A 25,417-nucleotide genomic window follows, 5' to 3' on the forward strand; every position below is an offset into this window, starting at 1 on the left:
GTAGGCATTGGTCATGAAACTATAGATGCTGAGCCTGTGAAGTACAGGTGCGTGCCCAGCTACACTAATGGGAACGAGGTGTAATCTCTTAAAGATGAGAGCCTCGCTCCATATTTAATTCTCAACCTTCATATAGACTCTTTGGATATTTAATAGTAACTACGTTGCTTTGATATGACTAGGCTGAGAGTGTGGATCAAATTATTTTGTAAAATGAAAATGACTTTAGTGTATTTTTTGGGTGTCAAAAATACACTATAATATACAGTATTTATAAGGACTGCAGAAAACTTAGAAAGCATTAAAAGCAAATTAAAATGTCTTACATTCCACAGGACCTCAGTGAAAAATTTGGTATATTATATGTGTGTGTGTATATGTACATTTTTTTTTTATTAAATGGGATTGTATAAATGGAATCAGCCACGTCTCAGGTAAATAAATATATATTACAACTTTTCATGTGCATAACGATAGATCACATTTGAATGGCTACATAGAATTCCATTTTATAGATGTAGTTAATGAATCCATATTGAGTATTGACAATTTTCCATTATCATACATGTTATTTTGCAGCTTAGTTCAAGCTTTTACAAAATCAGTTTGCATGTTTTTAAAGTGTTTTTAAAAACATAAAAATAAATGTTTTAAAGGCTCACATTGTGTGAAGAGTAGGAAAATTTGATGTGGGAAGCAAAGCAATTATTTCAGATATAAAATTATTATTCTTTTACTTCTTGAAATAGGAAGAGAGTTGGAGAGGGGGACATAACTCCATTGTTTTGCCAAAATATTTTAAGTCAGCCCAGAGAAAAAAAGTGGTTTTGAGAGAAATCAGAAGACTTTGTCACCTTTTGGCCACCCCTTTGCACCCCCAAATTTTTGTGATTAATCTTCAGTTGGTAACTTACCTTTTCTACATATTCAGTTCTTGTACTGTAAGAAAGGATACTAATAATTACCATTTGTATACTCCACTGGGCTAGGCTCAAATGATATAATGAATGTGGAAGTACATTGAACTCTAAAGCAGTATTTACTTGTTATTACTATTATTATTATTATTTATAAGTCCACATGATTAGAGGACCAGAGGAATTTGAAGATCCTGCAATTTACTTATGAGTTTGTAGAAAATTGATTAGACTATTAATAGATAAGCTCATTTTCAAGCTAACTGAAGTATCCATTGAAGTCCTAATCAAAGGTTAGCACTTGTTTTATGAAAGTGTTTAGCCCCTTGTTTTTGTTTTCTGTTGCCATGTAACAAAGTACTGTAAACTTAAAACAACACCTATTTACTGGCTCACAGTCCTGTAGGTTAGAAGTTTGGGCATGGTGGTTGGGTTCTCTGCTCAGGGTCTTGAGACTGAAATCAAGGGTTGGCTGGGCTGTGTTTCTTTCTGGGGGATTCGAGGAAGAATTTGCTTCCACGCTCAATCAGGTTATTAGTCATTTTCAGTTCCTCGTAGCTGTAGGACTGAAGGTCCTGTTTCCTTGCCGGCTCTCAGCTGGAGGTCACTGGCTTCCTAGAGGCCATCCACTCTCCTTGCCACGTGACCCGTCCCTCTCAAAGCCAGCAAGAGAATGTTCCTTGTGCCAAATCCCTCTCACACATCCCCTGTCTCTGACTGCATGACCCTCATTTAGTGGCCTCAGGTGATTAGGTCAGGCCCACTCAGATAATCTCCCTATGTTGAGGTCACTGATTTGGGATCTAACTGCATCTGTGAAATCCCTTTACAGCAACACTTAGTGTTTGCTTGAGTAATTAGGAGAAGGTATGTTACAACAGGGCCCGGGAATCTTAGAATTCTGCTTGCCATACCCCTGAAAGCCGAGGTTCTTCTTTTCCAATGATTCAGAGGACTGCTCTTTCTGTAAAAACAGACCCTCCAGTGTGGAAGTCATTAGTAGATCCGAGTTCTATTGATAGAAAGCTAGGAGATCCCATTTCATTACTGAGGTTCTAATTTCACAATGACAGTCATGTTAACCTACTCTTACCAGTCCTACGAGAACAGGCTTAGAAATCTGATATACAAAGTTCATGTTTCTACCAAGACCTATATGAATTGGGCAAGATGCTTAACCTCTTTGATTCTGTTTTTTCTACCTGTAAAATGGTGATGATACTACCTGTTTTGCAAGATTGTTGTGACTATTAAATAAGAATATGTGTATACAAAGCTTTAGTATAGCACCTGCATTTAAGTGCAAAATAAATAGTCATCTCAACTTGTTTCAGTGGGGAGGAAAGCAAAAGAAAGTGCAGATTTATATTATTTTCTTTTCTTTAAATTAAATCCACCATTCAGCAGAAGGGCTGATTCTGCTGTTTTTGTGCTGTTACTGAAAATGATATCCTGTAATAATATCAGTATTAATGAATATATTGTATGCATTTTTGGGCTTCCCTGGTGGCACAGTGGTTAAGAATCCGCCTGCCAACGCAGGGGACACAGGTTAAAGCCCTGGTCTGGGAAGACCCCACGTGCCGCGGAGCAACTAAGCCCATGCACCACAGCTACTGAACCTGCGTTCTAGAGCCTGCGAGCCACAACTATTGAGCCCACGTGCCACAACTACTGAAGCCCGTGCGCCTAGAGCCGGTGCTCCGCAACAAGAGAGGCCACCGTAATGAGAAGCCCACGCAACGCAACGAAGAGTAGCCCCCGCTCGCTGAAACTAGAGAGAGCCCACGTGCAGCAATGAAGACCCAAATGCAGCCAAAAATAAATAAATAAAATAAATAAATTTATATGCATTTTTAGTTTTCTTGAGAAAAATAAATTTCTAAATTTTCCAAACTGCAAATGAAAATTTTGTTTTCCTCAAATAAATGTTTCTTTCCGTCTCTATGCAAATATTTATTCCTGATTTTTAGGTCACCACACCAAATTAAATATACTGATTTTCATTGGAGGCCCCTAGAATGTGGTCAAATATCCTCTAAATTATAAAAAATAATCACAAATCATACTTAACATGTAAGTGAACTGGGAAGTGAGGAGCAACACTGAGGATGAAGCCAGGCAGAGCTTCTGATTTACTCCCATATTTCTAGGAAATATCTCGCCAGGAAGATAGGGCTATAAAACCAAGTCATAACTTTGATGCTTCATAAAATTCCTGAAAGCCAGTATATCCAAATACATAGTTTACTTTTCTGGGCAAATTTTTTTCCCATTAGAGCAATAGATTTCGTACCTGGTTAAAGAGTTTGCATAGTAAACAACAGTTCACTTATCAAGATTCATTTTATGACCTTTGCTTCACTAAACCTTTATATTATGAACTTTACTCAGTCCTAGTCAATTCCTTGCCTTGAAAGATTCGACTTCAACTACTTGAGACCAGATCCCCCAAATCTATAAATATCCTCCCGAATCTACTCCTTCTGAGACAGTGAGATGTGGTCAAGGTTATAGCTTCCTTACTGTAGTAGGTTTAGTAAAATTAGCTTTGCTTAGTTAATAGATTTTTCTAGTTGGTCTTCTGTGGGGAGAGTCCACAGTTGATAATAATTATCATATGCACCTTATATAATTTGGAAAAATGTATTAAGGAAAAGAAATCAGCTAGTAAATAGGTCTCCCTGGCTTCAGAGTGGACCACATTGTAAGCGTTTTGAGAAGCACATACGGCATAAGGCTTTTAATTCCGTGGGACACTTTGTCATACTGAGCAAAGGAGCTACATTTACATCTTCATGAAAACCTTCAAGTTTTAGTTTACTTTCTTTATGGATAAGGGTCATATGTTACATTTATGTATGTATGTATGTATGTATGTATGTATGTATGTCCACAGAGTCTGGTACATAACAACACTAAATAAATTCTAGTTGATGGATTAGGAGCTGAAGGATCAATTTAAGGTCACTCCTCTTTCCAAAATTCTCTGAAAAAAGGTACATTTTGTTTGTACTTAGATCACATCCTAAGCAGAAAGGAACTCCATGTCGACCCCAAAATAGCTGACAAGCTTTACATCTGGTAATTCATAAATTCCTTTTTATAAGTCCTCTGGAAACAGCAGTTATTTAAAAGAAGCACTGCAAGTAGAGATTAACAGTGAATTCGTTCACACATTGTGACTGTGGAATGTCAAGAGAGGAGAGAGAAAAACTTTACTAGCAGAACAGCAGCTATTATACCATATGGGGAACAAGTCTTGTTTATTCAGTATGCTCCTTTGTAAACATATGACTAGAATGAGATTTCAAGCTATGAGATGGGATAGCTGATGATTTCTCGTCATAAAACATGGAAGAGACATATTATATAGTAAATCGAATAATTAATTAGGATTCAAATCAAGTTAACTTCTTATCTGGCTTCACTACTAACTAGCTGTGTGGTTTGAGGTGAGTTATGCAATCTATTAAATCTTCAATTTCATAGTCTATTAACTGCAGATTAACAGTGCCTGCCATTGTTTATCCCACAGTAGTTTTGCGGAATTGAACAAGATAGAATCATACCATTTTGGGGTTGAAAAGTAGTTAATAGTTATTTAGTCTAATTAGTGATTTAAAATGAAAAGTGCTTTAAAGGAAAAAATTTAATACCATGTATATAGTATTTTAAACATATCAGACCTTTCAATTTTTAACTCATTCTGAAAATACTCCTTCAAATTTGTTTATGTGTCTGTTTTCTGAAGAGAGTTGCCTTATCTCTACATTTGCATCACTTGACCTGGTGCCTGGTGTGTTGTACACATTCACACCATCAATTTGTTCAGTCTAAGTGAATGATTGAGTGGAAAACAACATCTTAACCTTTAAGGAGTAGACTGGTCTCAGTTTCTCCTGATTCACTTTCTTTCGTGTTCATTTGGTTTACATGTCCATAAATTGGAGTTAATGTCCTCATTCTACAGCTCTGATGTGTTATGATAATTGAGGTGAAAATAAGAATCGCTGGAAGCTAGTAACTTAAGTTGCTATGGGGGTTTTCTAAAAGTGTGATGAGACTGAGGCTGTCAGCCTCCCATAGGAAGCAACTACCTATGAATAGTGGAGTTTGGAGTGTTTTTTAGAGAGCTGAGTGTTTATGCCTTTATGTACTAATCCTTTCAGCTCATTAGCTTTGTAGATGTAGCTTTGTAAAGCTACTGTGCATACTTTTCTATGTTGTTGATCACATATAAGAAACATCAGTGTACATTGATGATATTAGCTGTCTTGCAGATATCAATACTGTGACATCTGGGTGCTCCAATCAGGGAAAACTGAGCTGTTGGAGGCTATTTGACTCTATCCTAAATGACTCATATGTGCATATGAGTTTTTAAAAATAATTTCCCCATATTTTCCTTTATCTTTATGCTGATACTGATATACTTGGTGATAGCATTTATTTTCTTCCTTCTAATTTACTACGGACCTGAAAACCAAATAGCCAAACCTGTAGAATTATATATGAAATTCAAAAGATAATGATCAATAACCTAAGGGTATCAACCATGTGATACTGTTTCATTGGGTTTGGCTGGTCAGTCTTTTAAACATTATTCATTTATTCATTCAGTAAATATTTGCTGAGTACCTAGGTAGTTACTAAGTATAGAGATTGAAAGATGTATAGAACACAGTTTTATAGATATATAAAATTTCTGGATTTATTTGCTAGTAGAACAAGATATTATTTTATGGTTTAAAAGAAATAATATGATCTAGGTTAGCAACTACTTTAAATCTAGTTAAAATTTTCAGCTTCAGGGTAATAATCTCTAACCTATTTGAGTGTTGTTCCCTGCTGTCATCGTCATGTTAGACGTATTATAATCAGAGTTAATTTTGTATCCTATTGTCTATGTAAGAGTTGCCAGGAATTCACCTCATTTACCTCTGAGAAAAATTAAATGAAATTTACGGTGGAGAGATTCCAGCTCATATAAAGAAGAATTTTCTCTTTGAGCTTCTTAAAAATAGAATGTACTGATTGCTCATTAGCTTCGTTTTTCCACCCATATTTACCGTTTGTATATATTAAGCTTGTGGTCCAATAAACACTTCACTGTATCCTGTGAAGCACTGTGAAGCAAGTTATTGCCGTTTGCTTAAGTTATTGATTTAAATACATTCAAATGCAGGACTTTCCAGTTATCATTATTAATTTTTAATTCATTTATTTCAAGTCAACATTGTAGTCCATTAAGAATAGAATTAATCTTGAATTTATCATCAGTGTGATTTGATAGTTCCCCCAGTTTTAAGTGGCCTGCACATTAACTACAATCCTTTTCACGTTTTCATTCCAAGTATTTGCACAGATTTTTACAGAACAGAGTTAAAGAGAGAATCTTCTGTGAATTTCTTGTGGGCATCTCGTTGACTTCCTCTATTATTTTCCTCTTTTCTATTTGTCAGTTTCTATTCTGATCCTGATTATTTCTTACCTGTATTTAATTTGTAAATTTATTTATTTTATTTTTGGCTGCGTGCGGGCTTTCTCTAGTTGTGGCGAGCAGTGGCTACTCTTCGTTGCAGTGTGCGGGCTTCTCATTGAGGTGACTTCTCTTGTTGTGGAGCACGGGCTCTAGGTATGTGGGCTTCAATAGTTGTGGCATGCGGGCTTCAGTAGTTGTGGCTCGCAGGCTCTAGAGCGCAGGCTCAGCAGTGCCGTGCACGGGTCTAGTTGCTTGGCGACATGTGGGATCGTCCTGGACCAGGGATCAAACCCATGTCCCCTGCATTGGCAGGCGGATTCTTAACCACTGTGCCACCAGGGAAGTCCCTACCTGTATTTAATTTGGATTTGAATTTTTTCCTAGATTTTTGAGATGGAAGATTAAATTACTGATTTTAGATTTTTTTCCCTTTCAATATAAGCACTCTCTGGTGGAATGGGTAGTTATCTCACAGTGTACCCACCTCACAGAGTTATTGCCTGACTGGAACTTCGCTGTCTTACTCAAGAGGTATATTTTCAGAATGTGTCAAAATTTCCTGAAACCCAGATACTCTATGGCCCTAAGATCACTATTATTAGCCACCTTCTCACACAACTAAATAAGTTTTATTTGGCATGAAGGAACCATTTTGATCTCTTTGTCACTCTTTTATAAATTTCAATGGTAGTTTTAGCCCTCAGGCTAATTATTTCTAGAAAGGACGGAGTTCAGTAAGTGGGGCATTTGATGCTTCCAAAAAAAGGAAAAAAAAATCCACAACCTCCTTTTTTGACATGGAAACCATGCAGAAGGACTTCACAGGATCTCTGAAGGAACAAGAAGCAATTGATTCTCACGAACCATCGTGAGATGTGATACTCATGTCCACATTCCTTTACCAACAGTGCATTCAGTGAATCATTAGATGAAAGAAGAATGAGTGGAAGGAACTATGTGTATGAGAGAAGAGCATGTGGAAACGAGGTGAAAATAACCATGTAATCAGAAACAGAAAGTGGGCTTTTAGAGGACAAGGCGAGTGAGCAGAATCACAACGCCTGATTTTAATGTTTCTACTTTCCAATGTTACATCTCTTTCAGCATGTTTTTTAGTAGCAGACTTTTCACCGTTGATAAAATATGATGAAGAATGCAAAGAATGAGGCAGACAGAATGAATGGGGGTGAGGTATCCCTACCAAACTACAAGGTCACTTGATGTTTTAAACTAACCTGATGTAATGTTCTGGTTTTGGAAGATGTCACTAGGTCCCTAATGAAGTGAGTTTGCTAGGCTTCTAACAAGATTTTCCTCTTTCCCAAAGCAACACTCTGCATAATCAATTAAGCCTTTCCTTGATTTCTTTTCTTGTTTTTTTTTTTTTTTCCCGTGCTTCTTTATTTTTTTAGTCAATGAGCTCAGCTCTAAATGAAAGCTGGAGTTGTATGAACTGAATTGGCTGGAAATAGTAGCTGAAAGGCGTGCAAATCAAAGCTGGCAAGTTTCAGCTCTTCCGTTCTTGAAGCAGAGGCTAACTTCAATCCAAATGGCTTCCTGGGCAATTGTTTCATTATTCTAGCGCTTTGTTCCTAGTACGGAACCAGGCATTAATAACCCAGCCTTTGCAAGCTAAACCAAGAAAACATACATCACATCTTTACCTTCAGGTGTCTTAGTACCCATCTGGACACTTCCTAGCAGTGTGGGAACTGTGTAGGAAGGGATTTTAAATCACTCATGGGTTGGGGGTGGGTGTGTACAGAGGGTAACCTTCAGGCTCTTTGATCTTTCCTGTTCCATCCTAACCTAGCATAGGCCCTAAACTACAGACAGAGGAGAAAACTAGGAACTCTGAAGTCAGGCAGCTCCATCCACTTTGGTACCTATACTAAGGACAAGGATTTCTAATATCTTTGCAGGAGTTATGTATCTATATCTACATCTATCTATTTCCGTACACACACATTTTGGGGGGTAAAATTATTTGTAATTTTGCTTTTAGAAATTAGTTGCCTTCAAGTCATTCATTTTTAGACTGTCACTAAGTATGTTCAAGGATTCCTGCAAAGTGAGAAAATGTAATCTAGAGTTTTTACATAATTCACATTTTTACAAGGATGTATAGCTCCTCAAAAAAGTAGTGATAGCTCTCTCCTCTACTGCACAAATGGCATTGTGATGGGCAGAGAATTAAATACGGATGTGGTTCTTGTATTCTCTCTCCACATCAGCTTCTAGAAAGTATAAAACCAAATGTTGGTAAATTATTAGTAAGTATAAAAGAGTACATCATGGGCATTTTGTATTTTAACCTCTCTATTCAACTTTGTGGTTAAGAGCACAGATCTAATTTGGTTTTAACTAGTCTAGGTTCAAATTCTATTTTTTTTTTAAATTGAAATATAGTTGACTTACAAACTCTGCTTCTAACACTTTGTGATCTTGGGCAAGTTACCTAGATTCTTTAACTTATGTTTTACTCACCTGTAAAACTGAAATAATATTGACTCTTTTCTAATGTTGTTGAGAGGATAAAAGATGAAGCTTTTAGCACAGAGCGAAGCCTTTAATCCATGATGGCTATTATCTTTCCCTACTCTTATTTTCCCTTTGCCTTTTTCTTTACTTTTATTTTTTCATCTTTCTAGAATGTATATATTTTAAAAGGTACCTTAAAATTATTGGAAGAAATTGGACCATAAATAATTTAAACAAGTAATCAAATAGTAATCAAATACTTAAATTTTTTATTCCTAAAGAAATTATGGTTTAGAAGAAGTGTTTTCAAATTTTCAATATCCCCTGGGGATCTTGACCTTGTTAGAATGAGTATTCTAGCTCAGGAGGTCTGGGGTGGGACTTGACAGTCTGCATTTCTAACAAGCTCCCAGGTGCTGCTGATGCTGCTGTCCTTCAAGGAGTGCTTTGTGGAGCAAGGGGTTCGGAAGAGCGGCTTAGAGCTTCAGAAAAACTCAAAGTATCCAGTGCCTAGCACACTTTGAATCGCAACCAAGAGCAGTGAGATGGTGTCTTATTTCTCTTATGCCTTTACGAGTAAAAGATTCCTTTCTTTAGTCCAAATTACCTGAAAGAGTCCCATGGGATTCTATTTCTGACACAAGTCATTGTCTTTGCCGTCCTTTTGAGTCATAGCAGTTCCCTGAGCAGGCACTTGGTCCCTTGACTCTTGGACAGAGTCTTTTCCATTACACTGCGGCAGTTCTCAGGGCCTTTCATTATGTCACATTGAATATTTACTAGGCTCTTCTAACATAATAACTCGGCCGAGTCACACAGATACCCACTGGCCAAGAAACGGTCTCTAAACTAATGTTAACTTAATGCTTGTTTCAGAAGCAGCTATGTGCTTTTTTTTAACTTCACAATTTTGCTAAAATATACCTCAGTGTTACCAGTGATTCCTTATTGCTAATTCCCATAGGCACCTATCTCTAGAATTTAACCCTGTTCATCATTTCTTACTTCTCAAAACTTCCTGTTTGCTTGGTTTCCATGATTCAACTTCCTTTGCTTGCCTCTTACTGCTCTGTTGCTACCCCCGATTCACTTATGTAAGAATTAGAATTCTCACGTCTTGTGTACGTCTTCAGTTCTTACTCTGTGTCTTCTTATTCTGTGGTCTCTTAGATCGATAACTACTATCTCTTTCAACTCAGATATCCTATTGGTACCTCAAACTCAGTGTGTCCAAACAGATCTTTGCTACCTTTCCTTACTTAACCTTAGTCATTTAACATCTTTAAGCTTTTTTTTTTTTTTACTGATCTGAAAAGTCAGGCTAGTGAAAGAACCTAAATAATCAGATGTCTGAGAATTAATATATTAATAGATACTATATTAACTATATTATATATAAATATCTATTATACATATTCTGAGATTTAATATATGTCGGTTGCTGAGAATACTGTCCTCAGGATAGATCTGAGTGTGTATTACTTATGAATCTGTTTAAAACCATATTGTCTATGTTGGCACCGACCTCCGGATTGAAGATTAGAATCTGGGAGATGTCCTAGATTTCTCCTTCCATAGTACATTCAATTAATGTGATAAGTCCAAGAAATTTTATCCCTTAAATAACTTTTTTTGGTCTTCTCTCTATCCCCTTTCCAGTGTCACAGTGTAAGTCTTCTCAGTGTCTCACCTGGATTATGGCAACTGCCCTTGTCTAAGCCTCCCTGAGTCTAGGCTCACATCCTCCATTCACTCTGCTTACCGATTGCTGAGTGCTCGCTCAGATTCACAGCTGGTCATGGTCCTCCTTCTCTCAAAATTCTTCATATCTCCGTATTTCCTAAAGTAAAACATCATTGCATTTCTCACATGACCCTTATATATGACAAGCAAGAAACATCAAGATTAGTCTCTTCCATCTCTTAGTTTCTTTTCTATTTCTCAACTTTTCTCACTGATGCTTGAGCAGTTTTTAACTAATCATTGATTCCTGGAATATATCACAGTTACTCAAACCTGCAGGCCTTTGCCTGCATGTTCTTCTTTCTCTAAACTAATCTGTTATTTGAGATTAAACTCAAAATTAGTCTCCTCTGGAAGATTTCCTTAAAGACTCTGAACATACTTAGGTAACTTTTTTATGCCCGTTAAAAAGAAGAAGAAGAACAAAACTATTACAGCAATTTTCTAATTTTAGTGCATCATTATTTTATCAGGAAATAGTGTTGGATTTGATTCAGGATTTTTACGGCATCTGTTGAAATAATCCCATGATTTTTCTCCATTATTCTGGTAATTCTGCTAATGCAATGAAATACATTGGCATTCAGCTGTTAAAACAGCCTTGCATCCTGGAATAAACACCACTAGTTATGATTTATTAGCTTTTTAAAATATTTACTGAATTTGATTTACTAGTATTTTTTAAAGATTTTTATGTTTATGTTCATGAGGTGTGTTGGTCTATAGTTTCTTGTAATGTCCTTGTTAGGTTTTGGTATCAAGTCAAGTTCATTCATACTGAATTTTTTTCTACTTATACCAATTAGAGTCGTTAAAACCTTAGATTATGATTCTGGATTAGTCTGTTTCTTTCTTCAGTTCTGTCAGTGAGTAATTCATGTCTTATGAAATTTTATTATATATAAATCCATTTGCTATTATGCCTTCTAGATTAATAGATACTTTTTCTAATTATGAAATGTCTCTCTTTATTTTGTTAATTCTTCCTGACTTGAAGTCTACAATGACTATTACTACTATAGCCATACTAGCTTTTTTTATGATGACTGGTTTTGTGGAATAATTTTTCCCATCCTTTAGCTTTTAACTTTAAGTGTGTGTATATATATATATATATATTTAAAATGTGTCTTTTGTAGATAGCATGAAGTTCAGTATTGCTCGTTTCTTTAGTTTGATGATCTGTGTTTTTTGATTAATACATTTCGTCTATTTGTATTTAATACAATTATTCATATGTGTAGGTTTACACATACTTTCTTGCTATCTCTTTTTATCCCATTTGTTCTTTTGTCCTTTGTCCCTCCTTTTCTGATTATTTTAGGTTAATCAAACCTTATTTTAAGTTTCCTACTTTAATTTTTCTACTCTTTTAAGTTGTAACTCTGAATTACTTCTTTTAATGGTTGCTCTAGGAATTGACATATGTATCTTTTTTTTAAAATAATTTTGTTTATTTGGGGACTCTTTTTTTTTTTTTTAAGAGATTGGGGTTTATTTATTTATTTATTTATTTTTGGCTGTGTTGGGTCCTCATTTCTGTGCGAGGGCCTTATCCAGTTGTGGCAAGCGGGGGCCACTCTTCATCGTGGTGCGCGGGCCTCCCACCATCGCGGCCTCTCTTGTTGCAGAGCACACGCTCCAGACGCGCAGGCTCAGTAGTTGTGGCTCACGGGCCTAGTTGCTCCGCGGCATGTGGGATCTTCCCAGACCAGGGCTCAAACCCATATCCCCTGCATCGGCAGGCAAATTCTCAACCACTGCGCCACCAGGGAAGCCCTGACATATGTATCTCTGACATATAACTTCTTATTCAAAATGAACATTACACCACTTTATGTAAAAAATCCTTAAAACAGTAAAATTCTTGCCTCCTTTATCAAATATAAGGTGACCATATGTGCGTGGGTTTATCTGTGGGCTTTCTATCCTGTTCCATTGATCTCTATTTCTGTTTTTGTGCCAGTACCATACTGTCTTGATTACTGTAGCTTTGTACTATAGTCTGAAGTCCAGGAGTCTGATTCCTCCAGCTACGTTTTTCTTTCTAAAGATTGCTTTGGCTATTCGGGGTCTTTTGTGTTTCCATACAAACTGTGAAATTTTTTGTTCTAGTTTGGTGAAAAATGCCATTGGTAGTTTGATAGGGATTGCATTGAATCTGCAGATTGCTTTGTGTAGTATAGTGATTTTCATAATGTTGATTCTTCCAATCCAAGAACATGGTATATCTCTCCATCTGTTTGTGTCATCTTTAATTTCTTTCATCAGTGTCATAGCTTTCTGCATACAGGTCTTTAGTCTCCTTAGGTAGGTTTATTCCTAGGTACTTTATTCTTTTGTTGCAGTGGTAAATGGGAGTGTTTCCTTAATTCCTCTTTCAGATTTTTCATCATTAGTGTATAGGAATGCAAGAGATTTCTGTGCATTAATTTTGTATCCTGCTACTTTACAAAATTCATTGATTAGCTCTAGTAGTTTTCTGGTAGCATCTTTAGGATTCTCTATGTATAGTATCATGTCATCGGCAAATAGTAACAGCGTTACTTCTTTTCTGATTTGGATTCCTTTTATTTCTTTTTCTTCTCTGATTGCTGTGGCTAAAACTTCCAAAACTATGTTGAATAATAGTGGTGAGAGTGTGCAACCTTGTCTTCTTTCTGATGATAGTGAAAATGGTTTCAGTTTTTCACCATTGAGAACAGTGTTGGCTGTGGGTTTGTCATATATAGCCTTTATTATGTTGAGGTAAGTTCCCTCTATGCCTACTTTCTGGAGGGTTTTTATGATAAATGGGTGTTGAATTTTGTCAGAAGCTTTTTCTGCATCTGTTGCGATGATCATATGGTTTTTCTCCTTCAATTTGTTGATATGGTGTATCACATTGATTGATTTGCGTATATTGTAGAATCCTTGCATTCTTGGGATAAACCCCACTTGACCATGGTGTATGATCCTTTTAATGTGCTGCTGGATTCTGTTTGCTAGTATTTTGTTGAGGATTTTTTGCATCTATGTTTATCAGTGATATTGGCCTGTAGTTTTCTTTTTTTGTGACATCTTTGTCTGGTTTTGGTATCAGGGTGATGGTGGCCTTGTAGAATGAGTTTGGGAGTGTTCCTCCCTCTGCTATATTTTGGAAGAGTTTGAGAAGGATGGGTGTTTGCTCTTCTCTAACTGTTTGATAGAATTCACCTGTGAATCCATCTGGCCCTGGGCTTTTGTTTGTTGGAAGATTTTTAATCACAGTTTCAATTTCAATGCTTGTGGTTGGTCTATTTATATTTTCTATTACTTCCTGGTTTAGTCTTGGAAGCTTGTGCTTTTCTAAGAATTTGTCCATTTTTTCCAGGTTGTCCATTTTAGTGGCATATAGTTGCTTGTAGTAATCTCTCATGATCCTTTGTATTTCTGCAGTGTCAGTTGTTACTTCTCCTTTTTCATTTCTAATTCTATTGATTTGAGTCTTCTCCCTTTTTTCCTTGATGAATCTAGCTAATGGTTTGTCAATTTTGTTTATCTTCTCAAAGAACCAGCTTTTAGTTTTATTGATCTTTGCTATTGTTTTCTTCACTTTTTTCTAATTAATTCTGATCTGATCTTTATGATTTCTTTCCTTCTGCTAACTTTGGGGTCTTTTTGTTCTTCCTTCTGTAATTGCTTTAGGTGTAAGGTTAGGTTGCTTATTTGAGATGTTTCTTGTTTCTTGAGGTAGGATTTTATTGCTAAAAACTTCCGTATTAGAACTGCTTTTGCTGCATCCCATAGGTTTTGGGTCATCGTGTTTTCATTGTCATTTGTTTCTAGGTATTTTTTGATTTCCTCTTCGATATCTGCAGTGATCTCTTGGTTATTAAGTAGTGTATTGTTTAGCCTCCATGTGTTTGTATTTTTTACAGATTTTTTCCTGTAATTGATATCTAGTCTCATAGCGTTGGGGTCGTAAATGATACTTGATACCATTTCAATTTTCTTATATTTACCAAGGCTTGATTTGTGAACCAAGATATGATCTATCCTGGAGAATGTTCCATGAGCACTTGAGAAGAAAGTGTATTCTGTTGTTTTTGGATGGAATGTCCTATAAATATCAATTAAGTCCATCTTGTTTAATGTATCATTGAAAGCTTGTGTTTCCTTATTTATTTTTATTTTGAATGATCTGTCCATTGGTGAAAGTGGGGTGTTAACGTCCCCTACTATGATTGTGTTACTGTTGATTTCCCCTTTTATGGCTGTTAGCATTTGCCTTATGTATTGATGTGCTCCTATATTGGGTACATAAATATTTACAATTGTTCTATCTTCTTCTTGGATTGATCCCTTCATCATTATATAGTGTCCTTCTTTGTCTCTTGTAATAGTCTTTATTTAAAGTCTATTTTGTCTGATATGAGAATTGCTACTTCAGCTTTCTTTTGAATTCCATTTGCATGGAATATCTTTTTCCATCCCTTCACTTTCAGTCTGTATGTGTCCCTATGTCTGAAGTGGGTCTCTTGTAGACAGTATATATATGAGTCTTGCTTTTGTATCCATTCAGCTAGTCTATGTCTTTTGGTTGGAGCATTTAATCCATTTACATTTAAGGTAATTATCAATATGTATGTTCCTATTACCATTTTCTTAATTGTTTGGGTTTGTTATTGTAGGTCTTTTCCTTCTCTTGTGTTTCCTGCCAGAGAAGTTCTTTTAGTATTTGTTGTAAAGGTGGTTTGGTGGTGCTGAATTCTCTTAGCTTTTGCTTGTCTGTAAAGGTTTTAATTCTTCTTTGGAATCTGAATGAGATACTTGCTGGGTAGAGTAATCTTGGTTGTAGGTTTTTCCATTTCATCACTTTAAATATGTCCTGTCACTCCCTTCTGGCTTGCAGAGTTTCTGCTGAAAGATCAGCTGTTAACCTTATGGGTATTCCCTTGTATATTATTGGTTGTTTTTCCCTTGGTTCTTTTAGTACTTTTTATTTATTTATTTATGACTGTGTTGGGTCTCTTAGTTTTCGTGTGAGGGCTTTCTCTAGTTGCGGCAAGTGGGGGCCACTCTTCATCGCGGTGCGGGGGCCGCTCTTCATCGCGGTGCGTGGGCCTTTCACTATCACGGCCCCTCCCGTTGCGGGGCACAGGCTCCAGACGCGCAGGCTCAGTAGTTGTGGCTCACGGGCCCAGTTGCTCCGCGGCATGTGGGATCTTCCCAGACCAGGGCTCGAACCCGTGTCCCCTGCATTAGCAGGCAGATTCTCAACCACTGCGCCACCAGGGAAGCCCCCTTGGTTCTTTTAATATCTTTTCTTTGTATTTATTTTTTGATCGTTTGACTAATATGTGTCTTGGCATGTTTCTCCTTGGATTTATCCTGTATGGGACTCTCTGTGCTTCCTGGACTTGATTCACTATTTCCTTTCCCATATTAGGGAAGTTTTCAACTATAATCTCTTCAAATATTTTCTCAGTCCCTTTCTTTTTCTCTTCTTCTTCTGGGATCCCTATAATTCGAATGTTGGTGTGTTTAATGTTGTTCCAGAGGTCTCTGAGACTGTCTTCAATTCTTTACATTCTTTTTTCTTTATTCTGCTCTGCAGTATTTATTTCCACTATTTTATCTTCCAGGTCAGTTATCTGTTCTTCTGCCTCAGTTATTCTGCTATTGATTCCTTCTAGAGAATTTTTAATTTCATTTATTGTTTTGTTCATCATTGTTTGTTTGCTCTGTAGTTCTTCTACGTCCTTGTTAAACTTTTCTTGAATTTTCTCCATTCTATTTCCAAGATTTTGGATCATCTTTACTATCATTACTGTGAATTCGTTTTCAGGTAGACTGCCTATTTCCTCTTCATTTGTTTGTTCTGGTGGGTTTTTACCTTGCTCCTTCATCTGCTGTGTGTTTCTCTGTCTTCTCATTTTGCTTAACTTACTGTGTTTGGGGTCTCCTTTTCGCAGGCTGCAGGTTCATAGTTCCCATTTATTTTTGGCATCTGCCCCCAGTGGCCAAGTTTGGTTCAGTGTGTTGTGTAGGCTTCCTGGTGGAGGGGAGTAGTGCCTGTGTTCTGGTGGATGAGGTTGGATCTTGTCTTTCTGGTGGGCAGGACCGCGTCTGGGTGTGTGTTTTGGGGTGTCTGTGAACTTAGTATGATTTTCGGCAGCCTCTCTGCTAATGCGTGGGGTTGTGTTCCTGTCTTGCTAGTTGTTTGGCATGGGGTGTCCAGCACTGTAGCTTGCTGGTCGTTGAGTGGAGCTGGGTCTTAGCATTGAGATGGAGATCTGTGGAAGAGCTTTTGCCGTTTGATATTATGTGGAGGTGGGAGGTCTCTGGTGGACCAATGTGCTGAACTCCCCACTCCCATCTCAGAGGCACAGGCGTGACACCCAGCCAGAGCACCAAGACCCTGTCAGACACGGTTCAGAAGAAAAGGGAGAAAAAAAGAAAGAAAGAAAAAAATAAAATAAGTAAAATAAAGCTATTAAAATAAAAAATAATTATTAAAAATAAAAAAATTAAAAAGTAATAAAGAAAAAAGAAAAAAAGAAAGAAAGAAGAGAACAACCAAACCAAAAAGTAAATCCACCAATGATAACAAGTGCTAAAAACTATACTAAAAAAAAAAAAAAAAAAAAAAGGCACAGAAAGAACCCTAGGCCAAATGGTAAAAGCAAAGCTATACAGACAAAAGCACACAAAGAAGCATACAGATACACACTCACAAAAAGAGAAAAAGGAAAAGAATATATATATTGTTGCTCCCAAAGTGCACTGCCTCAATTTTGGGATGATTCGTTGTCTATTCAGGTATTCCACAGATGCAGGCACATCAAGTTGTTTGTGGAGCTTTAATCCGCTGCTTCTGAGGCTGCTGGGAGAAATTTCCCTTTCTCTTCTTTGTTCGTACAGCTCCCGGGGTTCAGCTTTGGATTTGGCCCCGCCTCTGCGTGTAGGTCGCCTGAGGGCGTCTGTTCTTTGCTCACACAGGACGGGGTTAAAGGAGCAGCTGCTTCGCGGGCTCTGGCTCACTCAGGCCGGGGGGGTGGGGGGGTGGGGGGGGGTGGGGGGGGGAGGGAGGGGTACGGATGCGGGGCGAGCCTGCGGCGGCAGAGGCTGGCATGACGTTGCAGCAGCCTGAGGCGCGCCGTGCGTTCTCCCGGGGAAGTTGTCCCCAGATCACGGGACCCTGGCAGTGGTGGGCTGCACTGGCTCCCGGGAGGGGTGGTGTGGAGAGTGACCTGTGCTCGCACACAGGCTTCTTGGTGGTGGCAGCAGCAGCCCCAGCATCTCATGCCCGTCTCTGGGGTCCGCGCTGTTAGCCGCGGCTCGCGCCCATCTCTGGAGCTCGTTTAGGTGGCGCTCTGAATACCCTCTCCTTGCGCACCAGGAAACAAAGAGGGAAGAAAAAGTCTCTTGCCTCTTCGGCAGCTCCAGACCTTTTCCCGGACTCCCTCCCGGCTAGCTGTGGCGCACTAACCCCTTCAGGCTGTGTTCACGCAGCCAACCCCAGTCCTCTCCCTGCGATCCGACCGAAGCCGAGCCTCAGCTCCCAGCCCCGCCCGCCCCGGCGGGTGAGCAGACAAGCCTCTCGGGCTGGTGAGGGCTGCTCGGCGCCGAGCCTCTGTGCGGGAATCTCTCCGCTTTGCCCTCCGCACCCCTGTGGCTGCGCTCTCCTCCGTGGCTCCGAAGCTTCACCCCCCCCCACCCCTCCGTCTCCGCCAGTGAAGGGGCTTCTAGTGTGTGGAAGCTTTTCCTCCTTCACGTTCCCTCCTAGAGGTGCAGGTCCCGTCCCTATTCTTTTGTCTCTGTTATTTCTTTTTTCTTTTGCCCTAGCCAGGTACGTGGGGAGTTTCTTGCCTTTTGGGAAGTCTGAGGTCTTCTGCCAGCGTTCAGTGGGTGTTCTGTAGGAGCAGTTCCACGTGTAGATGTATTTCTGATGTATTTGTGGGGAGGAAGTTGATCTCTGCGTCTTACTCCTCCGCCATCTTGAAGCTCTCCTCTCATTGTGATCTTTAAACAAACAACGAGCCTGCATGATGAAACTCTAAATTTTCTTACAGGAGGATAGTGAGAGTAAAAGCGAGTGACTGCTTTGTCCACATCACAGATATCATAAGTGACGAAGCTTATATGGAAGAAATCTGGCTGACTCCAAAGGCCCTTCTCTTCCCACAGTATTAAAAATTTTGTTTTTAATGCCTTATGATTTTCTGACATATTTTCCTCAGATTTGTAATCATACTTGTTATACTGTGTGTTTGATCTTTGATAAGAGGACATAATCATGTCCAACTTTACTGTAAAGTATGGAATAGTTAAAATACACACTTGTAAAATTCCTATTTTTGCTACCACAAGCAAGGCATTTTGCATACTCAAATATATTTCATATTTACATCACCTACTTGAGACATTTTCCCATTTCTACCTTTTGAAAAAATACTGCTTTGTACCATCATATCCCCTACTGGGTAGTTCTTGAGATTGGCCAGACCAGTGACTTTTAAATACATTTTTCTTTCTTGACAAATGAAAACTTACAAGGAAGCCACTAAGGAAAGTAGTTAAAGAGGAGATGCTCCAGCTGAAGCTGAGATAAGCGTGGTAGCTATGGGCACAGGGGGTGGCTCTCAACACACATTTTCAGGATCCTTTAACGCCTGGCAGCAGCCTTTGACCTCTTCCTGGAAACACCGGTGCTCTAAAAATCACTGCTTTAGCCCAACTTTACTTTTCTAATGAAAATCAGAAGGGATTTTTAAATGTGTGTGTGTATGAACTTTTTGAGTCTTGGAGCTCATTCTTGGCTCCAATTATAGTACTTTGGTAATAAACACCCCAAAATGAACCGAAGTACATAGAACAGCCACAAAACTGATAAACAAAAATAAAAACAAAGCCAAAAGGGTAACAAATGTACTATATTAAAGATATCTGGATGAGCTGTTGAGTATGGAGGCTGCCCCTTTGGTGGTAATTTAGGGTTTTAGTCACGTTAATACAACATGCAGCCTTTTCCTCCCTCTCTGACCTTCCCTTGCTTCACTTCTGCAGACCAGTTAATAACTCTGTCTATCTTCCTCCCTTCCAGCTCCCAGGATTAACTCATTTCATCTTTCTCCTTTTGAGGTCCACCCACTGTTTCTTGCTACTGTACACTCTATTCCAATCACATTCTGTCACTGAATGTATTATAAACATCATCTCCACATATTCACTTATTTGGTCCTTTCTGCCTGAATTTCCCTTCCTTCCCTCTTTTCTTTATTTAGAAGACTTCAACTATTAAAAAAAAAAAAAAAGATAAAATATACCCAGCCCTCTACCTCACTCAACCTTGCTAAGCAAAATTATCACTTGAGCCTATATACTGAGCTAGCACTATGTTTATAAACTTTTCATGATATTTACCATAGTGAATCATTTCTCTCCCTTTTCTCCCAGTTAGACAGAACTCTTTTAGGGGGAGGGCTGAATCATATTCTTTTATCATGTTCCCATGCCCAGCATACACCTGGCCCTTAGTAGGTGCTCTAAAAATCGGTGAATAGATGTCTAAAGAAAATGTCTTAAAATATCACATTTTTCCAGCAGGTGCCACCATGCCATGAAAATATTTCAGCCTGAAAGTTGCTTGTTTTTATTGAGTTACACAAAATTAAGCGAATGTCCTTCTTTATCCATCTAATTGATAATGCACTTAGTTAAAATCAAAGATGGAACACTGTTGAACTCATTTCTGGGGTGTGAGTAGAGTGTACCTGAGGTCATGCACACACGTGCTTGGGACACATTCTTTTCAAGCCTTAGTGTTTAAATAAGCTTAACAAAGTCAAAGTGAAGGTCTGATTTAGCAAAAGATTCCATTGTAAACATAATGGCTATTTATATGAGACTTTAGGAATCTAAGGCAATGACCAAACCATTTGAAAATAAATCAATATGAGGATTATGACTTGAAGAAGAGTTGGTGAAAATAAAGAAAAGTGACCTATAAAAAGGAAAAAAATTACCTTTTCACAGAAATTTAGGCAGGTAGATCACAAAATATCTAGAAAAGTCTGATGATGTGTAATATATGATGCAGAAGCATTGCAAATCATTCATTGACTATTCCTGTATGTATGAAACTGCTTTAGATTCTGGTTGTTTCCAGCCCAATTTCTTCAGTGAATTTTATATCCCATGGTATAGACAAAGGGCTGAGACATCATTTTAGCATGAATATTAATTCCTCTGTTTGATACCATGTTTTGGCGATAATTTTTGCTGGCAAAAATTTTACTGAGTGGCAACTAAGTGCTGGGGCCCTATCCTAGGTACTTGAAATAAAGAGGGCAGTGGAATAGTTTCACCACACAAGAGGCTTATGCAGTTGCAAAGTTAGATTTTTTTTTCATTTCGTACATGTTAAATGACATCAACAGTTTCCCTAATTCTCAACATGGAGTCTCTTTACTTCAGCGAACTCCAAAGAAATACTGGGGATGAAGGTCCTTGAGTTTATTTTAACTTTTTAAGAAGTCAAAAGGCTGAACAAATTTGTATCCTTAGAAAGCTGAACAAATCTTTAGTTGGCATTAAATCATATCTCTGTCTTTTTTGTTTTTTAAAATTTTTATCTTTTGATTTTAGATGATATTAGACAGCTTAAAGTGTCATGCTTGTTACGTCTTAATAAAAAGAAGTACTTCCTTTTAGTAAGTAATACGAGTGTAGGGGTGAATTAACTTTATTCAACAACTAATAATATATTTCTTGATATTCTGGGTTAGCTCTGTGTCTACATCTTGCATTTTCACAACAAATGTTTCTTGATATTCTGGGTTAGCTCTGTGTCTACATCTTGCATTTTCACAATAAACCTCTCAAGTTGTTGTTATAATCAAACCCACTTTGTAGATGTCAAAACAGTGGTTCAAATGGTTGTGATTTGCCCAAGAACATCCCAAAAATTATATGGTGGAGCTGAAGTTTAAGCCAAAGCTTCTGCCTTCAAATCCTATATTAGTCATTCCAAACAGATCACTAAGAGACAGATTCCAGCATTCTTGTTTTATATTTACACGAGATGTTAATCATCTTTAAAAATTCTAGATCCTATTAAAATGCTAAAGGAAAGGAGAGCTCTCTTTTCCTTCTCATCAGCGATTTCTCTATAGAAGTGACAAGGATTTAATAAATTAACACTTTTCCCCTGAGTTGGTTTCAGAAACCAACTTGGTTTCAGAAACTTTGAACTTCGTACTTATTAGTGATTGAGATAACTCAACAATAATTTCCAGACAACAGACATCTAGGGTAGTCTTCAACTTAACCATTAAACCCTATGAAATTAAATCTGTCAGAGCAAGTACAACACAAGATGGCAGTAGGAGGGGGTGAAAATAAGTAAATTATTCAAAAGAACTGAGCTGACTTAGCAAGGCTTATTCTGCCACTGTTTTATTTCCCTCCATGTGAAAAATAAGTCATGATCCTGACCACTTCCTTAAGGTCAATGCTCTTGCCTCTGTGCTCATCTAGCATCTGTTGGATAGCAGGTAGGATTAAACCATATACAGATGCTTTTGCCTTTGTTTGATGCTAAGGACAAATAAACAATCAACTATGCAAATACCACAAGCAAGGGAAACTGTTATCTACACATGTTTAATTACTCAAGTTTTTACCACGGTACCAAGGCACCAGCATGCTACTTGGGCTTTTGGATAATTTGAGTCATCTCTTTTCTAAACTCCCTTACTCTCTTCTTTTAAATAACCATTTTTTCATTTGCTCTACCCAGAAAAATCTTAAGCTATCAAAATAGAGGCTTAAGCAGAATGGTAGGCAAAACAGGAGGGAAGGGAAAAGAGGTTGAGAAGATTCTCCAACTCACACCTATTGCTGATCACATACTTTACACATTTTCCCTGTACACATGGAATTGCATGCATTTTTCTTTAGAACATCTAAAAGCTGAAATTAACATTTTGCCCACTAATTAAGATTCCGAATTTTTCTGAATCAATAGGAGAAATAACATAGACTAGAGTGCACTTCCATTCTACCAACTCTCCAACTCTCATCCCAATTCCTCTCTCCTTCCTTCCTCTCTGCTCCCACTATAGTTAAGATCACTTGTTTAATAGACCATTCTATGACTCAAAAGAAATTTTTGGTCAGCAAATTCTGGCCCATGTGGGATTTTTTTTTTCTTGAAATTAAGTGAATTTAACTTGATTGAGAGAAAGCTTTTTGAAAATAATTATAAAAGTAAGAACTTAGCAATGTCAAACTAGAAATGCTGAGGTTAAAATAGCCAGCAATAGCACCTTTCTATTAATAACTCTGTGCGTGTGTGTTATTTATGGAAGAGTTCTTTCTGTTTCTGCCAAGTGGCCATGTTTCCTCAGTGACCTTTCTTTACCAGGCTCTGCAAGCATCTCTCCATTGCTTGGTCAGAAAGTTCTCTCAAGAGCTGTGCTTTCATGATGGAAATTTCTGAATTCTCATCGAATTCACAATCTAAATATTTCAGGTATTCGAAGGTAATTATGAAACATAAAGGTGTGTTCCAACTTGGAAAGAAATACGTTAAAATTTTAAAGTTCTGAATTTAAAAGTTAACTTACCCTTTAAGAAAGTTGAAATGAAAAGTTTCCGCCTCCAAAGTGGTTAGTCACTGAGAGTATGTTCTTGGACAGCCTTTGGAGAAAACAACAGAAGACCTTCACCTTGGTTCACATTACACCTAATAATTGTAAATGATGCATGGCTAAGTGATATATGTATAGTAGTGTAGATGCACCAGGGTACTCAACTCTGAGAAGACTTGCCAACCAGTACATCCAGACTGGCTTCTCATATAGTTCATGTCCAATGAGAGTCATAGGAAAAGTCTCAGCATCAGTAGGAACTTTTCTGTCTGACCATCAGTGAAGTATAGTTATAAAAATTTAGCATTAAGAGGAAGAACAAAACACCTAATTTTAGATTTTAGAAAGTAATGGAGATGCTGAGTAGCTATTTAGGATGTAAGATTCGTTGAAAGGACCAAATGACCAAAACACTAACTTTAATTGATAGATGAAATATGCTTCATCCATACAATGGAACCTAGAGTCATCAATTAAAAAAACACTAATAAGGGATAGCATTTCCAATGTCACAGAAAGGGGGAAAAATTCACGGACAAGGACATCATTTCATAGATGTGTTTGAATGAGGAAAAGCAAATTGCAGAATAGAGTGATCTCAATCCCTTATATGTGTGACGTTTTATTGTTTACATTCATGAGAATGTAAAATTATCTAAACAATCTATACAATCTATACTTCTGGAAGAAAAATTCTCAGAGTTAATGACCATACGTTATTACTGTCATTTTTATATGAAGTATAAAACACCATGAACATACCAGATAGAGATAAATGACTGCCAGGTGAGTTGCTGCAGCCAGTGACTTGGTGTAGCTTCAAGAAGTGGGCTGTCCTGGGGCTTGAACTGAGACTTCCCAAGGTTGCTTAGCAAGGCAATCATACTGGCACTAGGCTGTCGCAAATGACTTCAGGTTCTAAGGGAGTCTTCATAATGTTATCCTGGGATTTTTATTCAAATTTCAAATTATGAGTAAGTGTAAACTCTTCATTCCATCCTAGAATTTAGAGGATTTTCAGCACATGTGAGTTTAGAAGTGCTTTTGCTATAGATTGAAGGTGTGCTAGCTCTTCTTCTGTTTTGGGCTTTACTCTTCAGTGGACCAATGAATAATAGAACTATGATGATAAGATAATCATGATCATGGAAAGGATAAAAAAAAATCTGAGATGTTGGTCATTATTGATGCATCTGAAGATAACAGCAAACATATACTTGGACAGGTAATCCATTCATTGTGTCCATTCAGATTATCCACATGGGCTACAACACCATGGCTGTTTTTGGGAATTGTCAGGAGTTATAAGGATGACTATAGTTACTTAGGTTGACACCACCTTCTTCTGTTTCTCTGTTTATTCCTAGAATGCAGACTCAACAGTACCTGCAGCAGCGTCGAAAATTTGCAGCTGCCTTCCTGGCATTTATTTTCATTTTAGCAGCTGTAGATACTGCTGAAGCAGGAAAGAAAGAGAAACCAGGTAAGCAATATGGTTATGAACACAAAACTCTTCATTGATTAACATCCATCTAATCCAACTACCTGATTTTTATCTTTTCTCCTTCCCTCCCTCCCTCCTTTTCTTTCTTCCTTTCTTCCCACCTTCCTTCCTTCCAAGTATTTAGAGGAACCTAAGTGACATCCCCTCTGATTCCACCCCCCACTCTAAGTCCTGAAGTATAGGTGGTGATCATTAACTATTGACTGAAATAGTAATGATCATATTAACAGCTACAACATACAGAAAATTGACCAGCAATCAAGTGTTTTACTTATGTTGACACTCTTCCTCAAAAAGAGTCCTGCAAGCAAGTTTTGTTTTATCTCATATTTACAAAGGAGGAAACTGAAGCTTAGAGAGGATAAAGCACCTTTTCTGTGTCACTCCCAATGTCATAAGGAGGCTGTGGAGCTGAGAGTCTATTACATCTGTGGTCCACCACATTTAGTTTATGCTATTCCACCCATAAGACAGAGAAAGGAACATTGACATGCACTGAAATGGCTAATCTGACAACTGTTACTTCTCAAAGAATATTTTCTCATTTTTTAGGTTTAACTGACTTTGATCATCTTCTCTTTTTCAGAAATGTTTGCTTCTAAAAGGAGATGTCAGTAAATCACTTAGCACAGTCCCTGGCACATAGTAAGAGTTAAATGAATATTAGTTC

General features: G+C 37.8%; 1 protein-coding gene across 2 annotated transcripts in view; it reads left to right on the forward strand.

The window, feature by feature from the left end:
• Positions 1-25,417, forward strand: part of PTN (pleiotrophin) — a 99,109-nt gene that overhangs the window by 49,362 nt on the left and 24,330 nt on the right. For both annotated transcript variants that reach the window (XM_007177099.2, XM_007177098.3), the window contains exon 2: positions 24,611-24,726. In XM_007177099.2, the coding sequence (XP_007177161.1) occupies positions 24,612-24,726 (115 nt within the window). In that variant the 5' untranslated portion in view covers position 24,611. The remainder of the gene's footprint in view (positions 1-24,610; positions 24,727-25,417) is intronic.

This window comes from Balaenoptera acutorostrata, chromosome 7, assembly GCF_949987535.1.
Source record: "Balaenoptera acutorostrata chromosome 7, mBalAcu1.1, whole genome shotgun sequence".
Lineage (NCBI taxonomy): Eukaryota > Metazoa > Chordata > Mammalia > Artiodactyla > Balaenopteridae > Balaenoptera > Balaenoptera acutorostrata.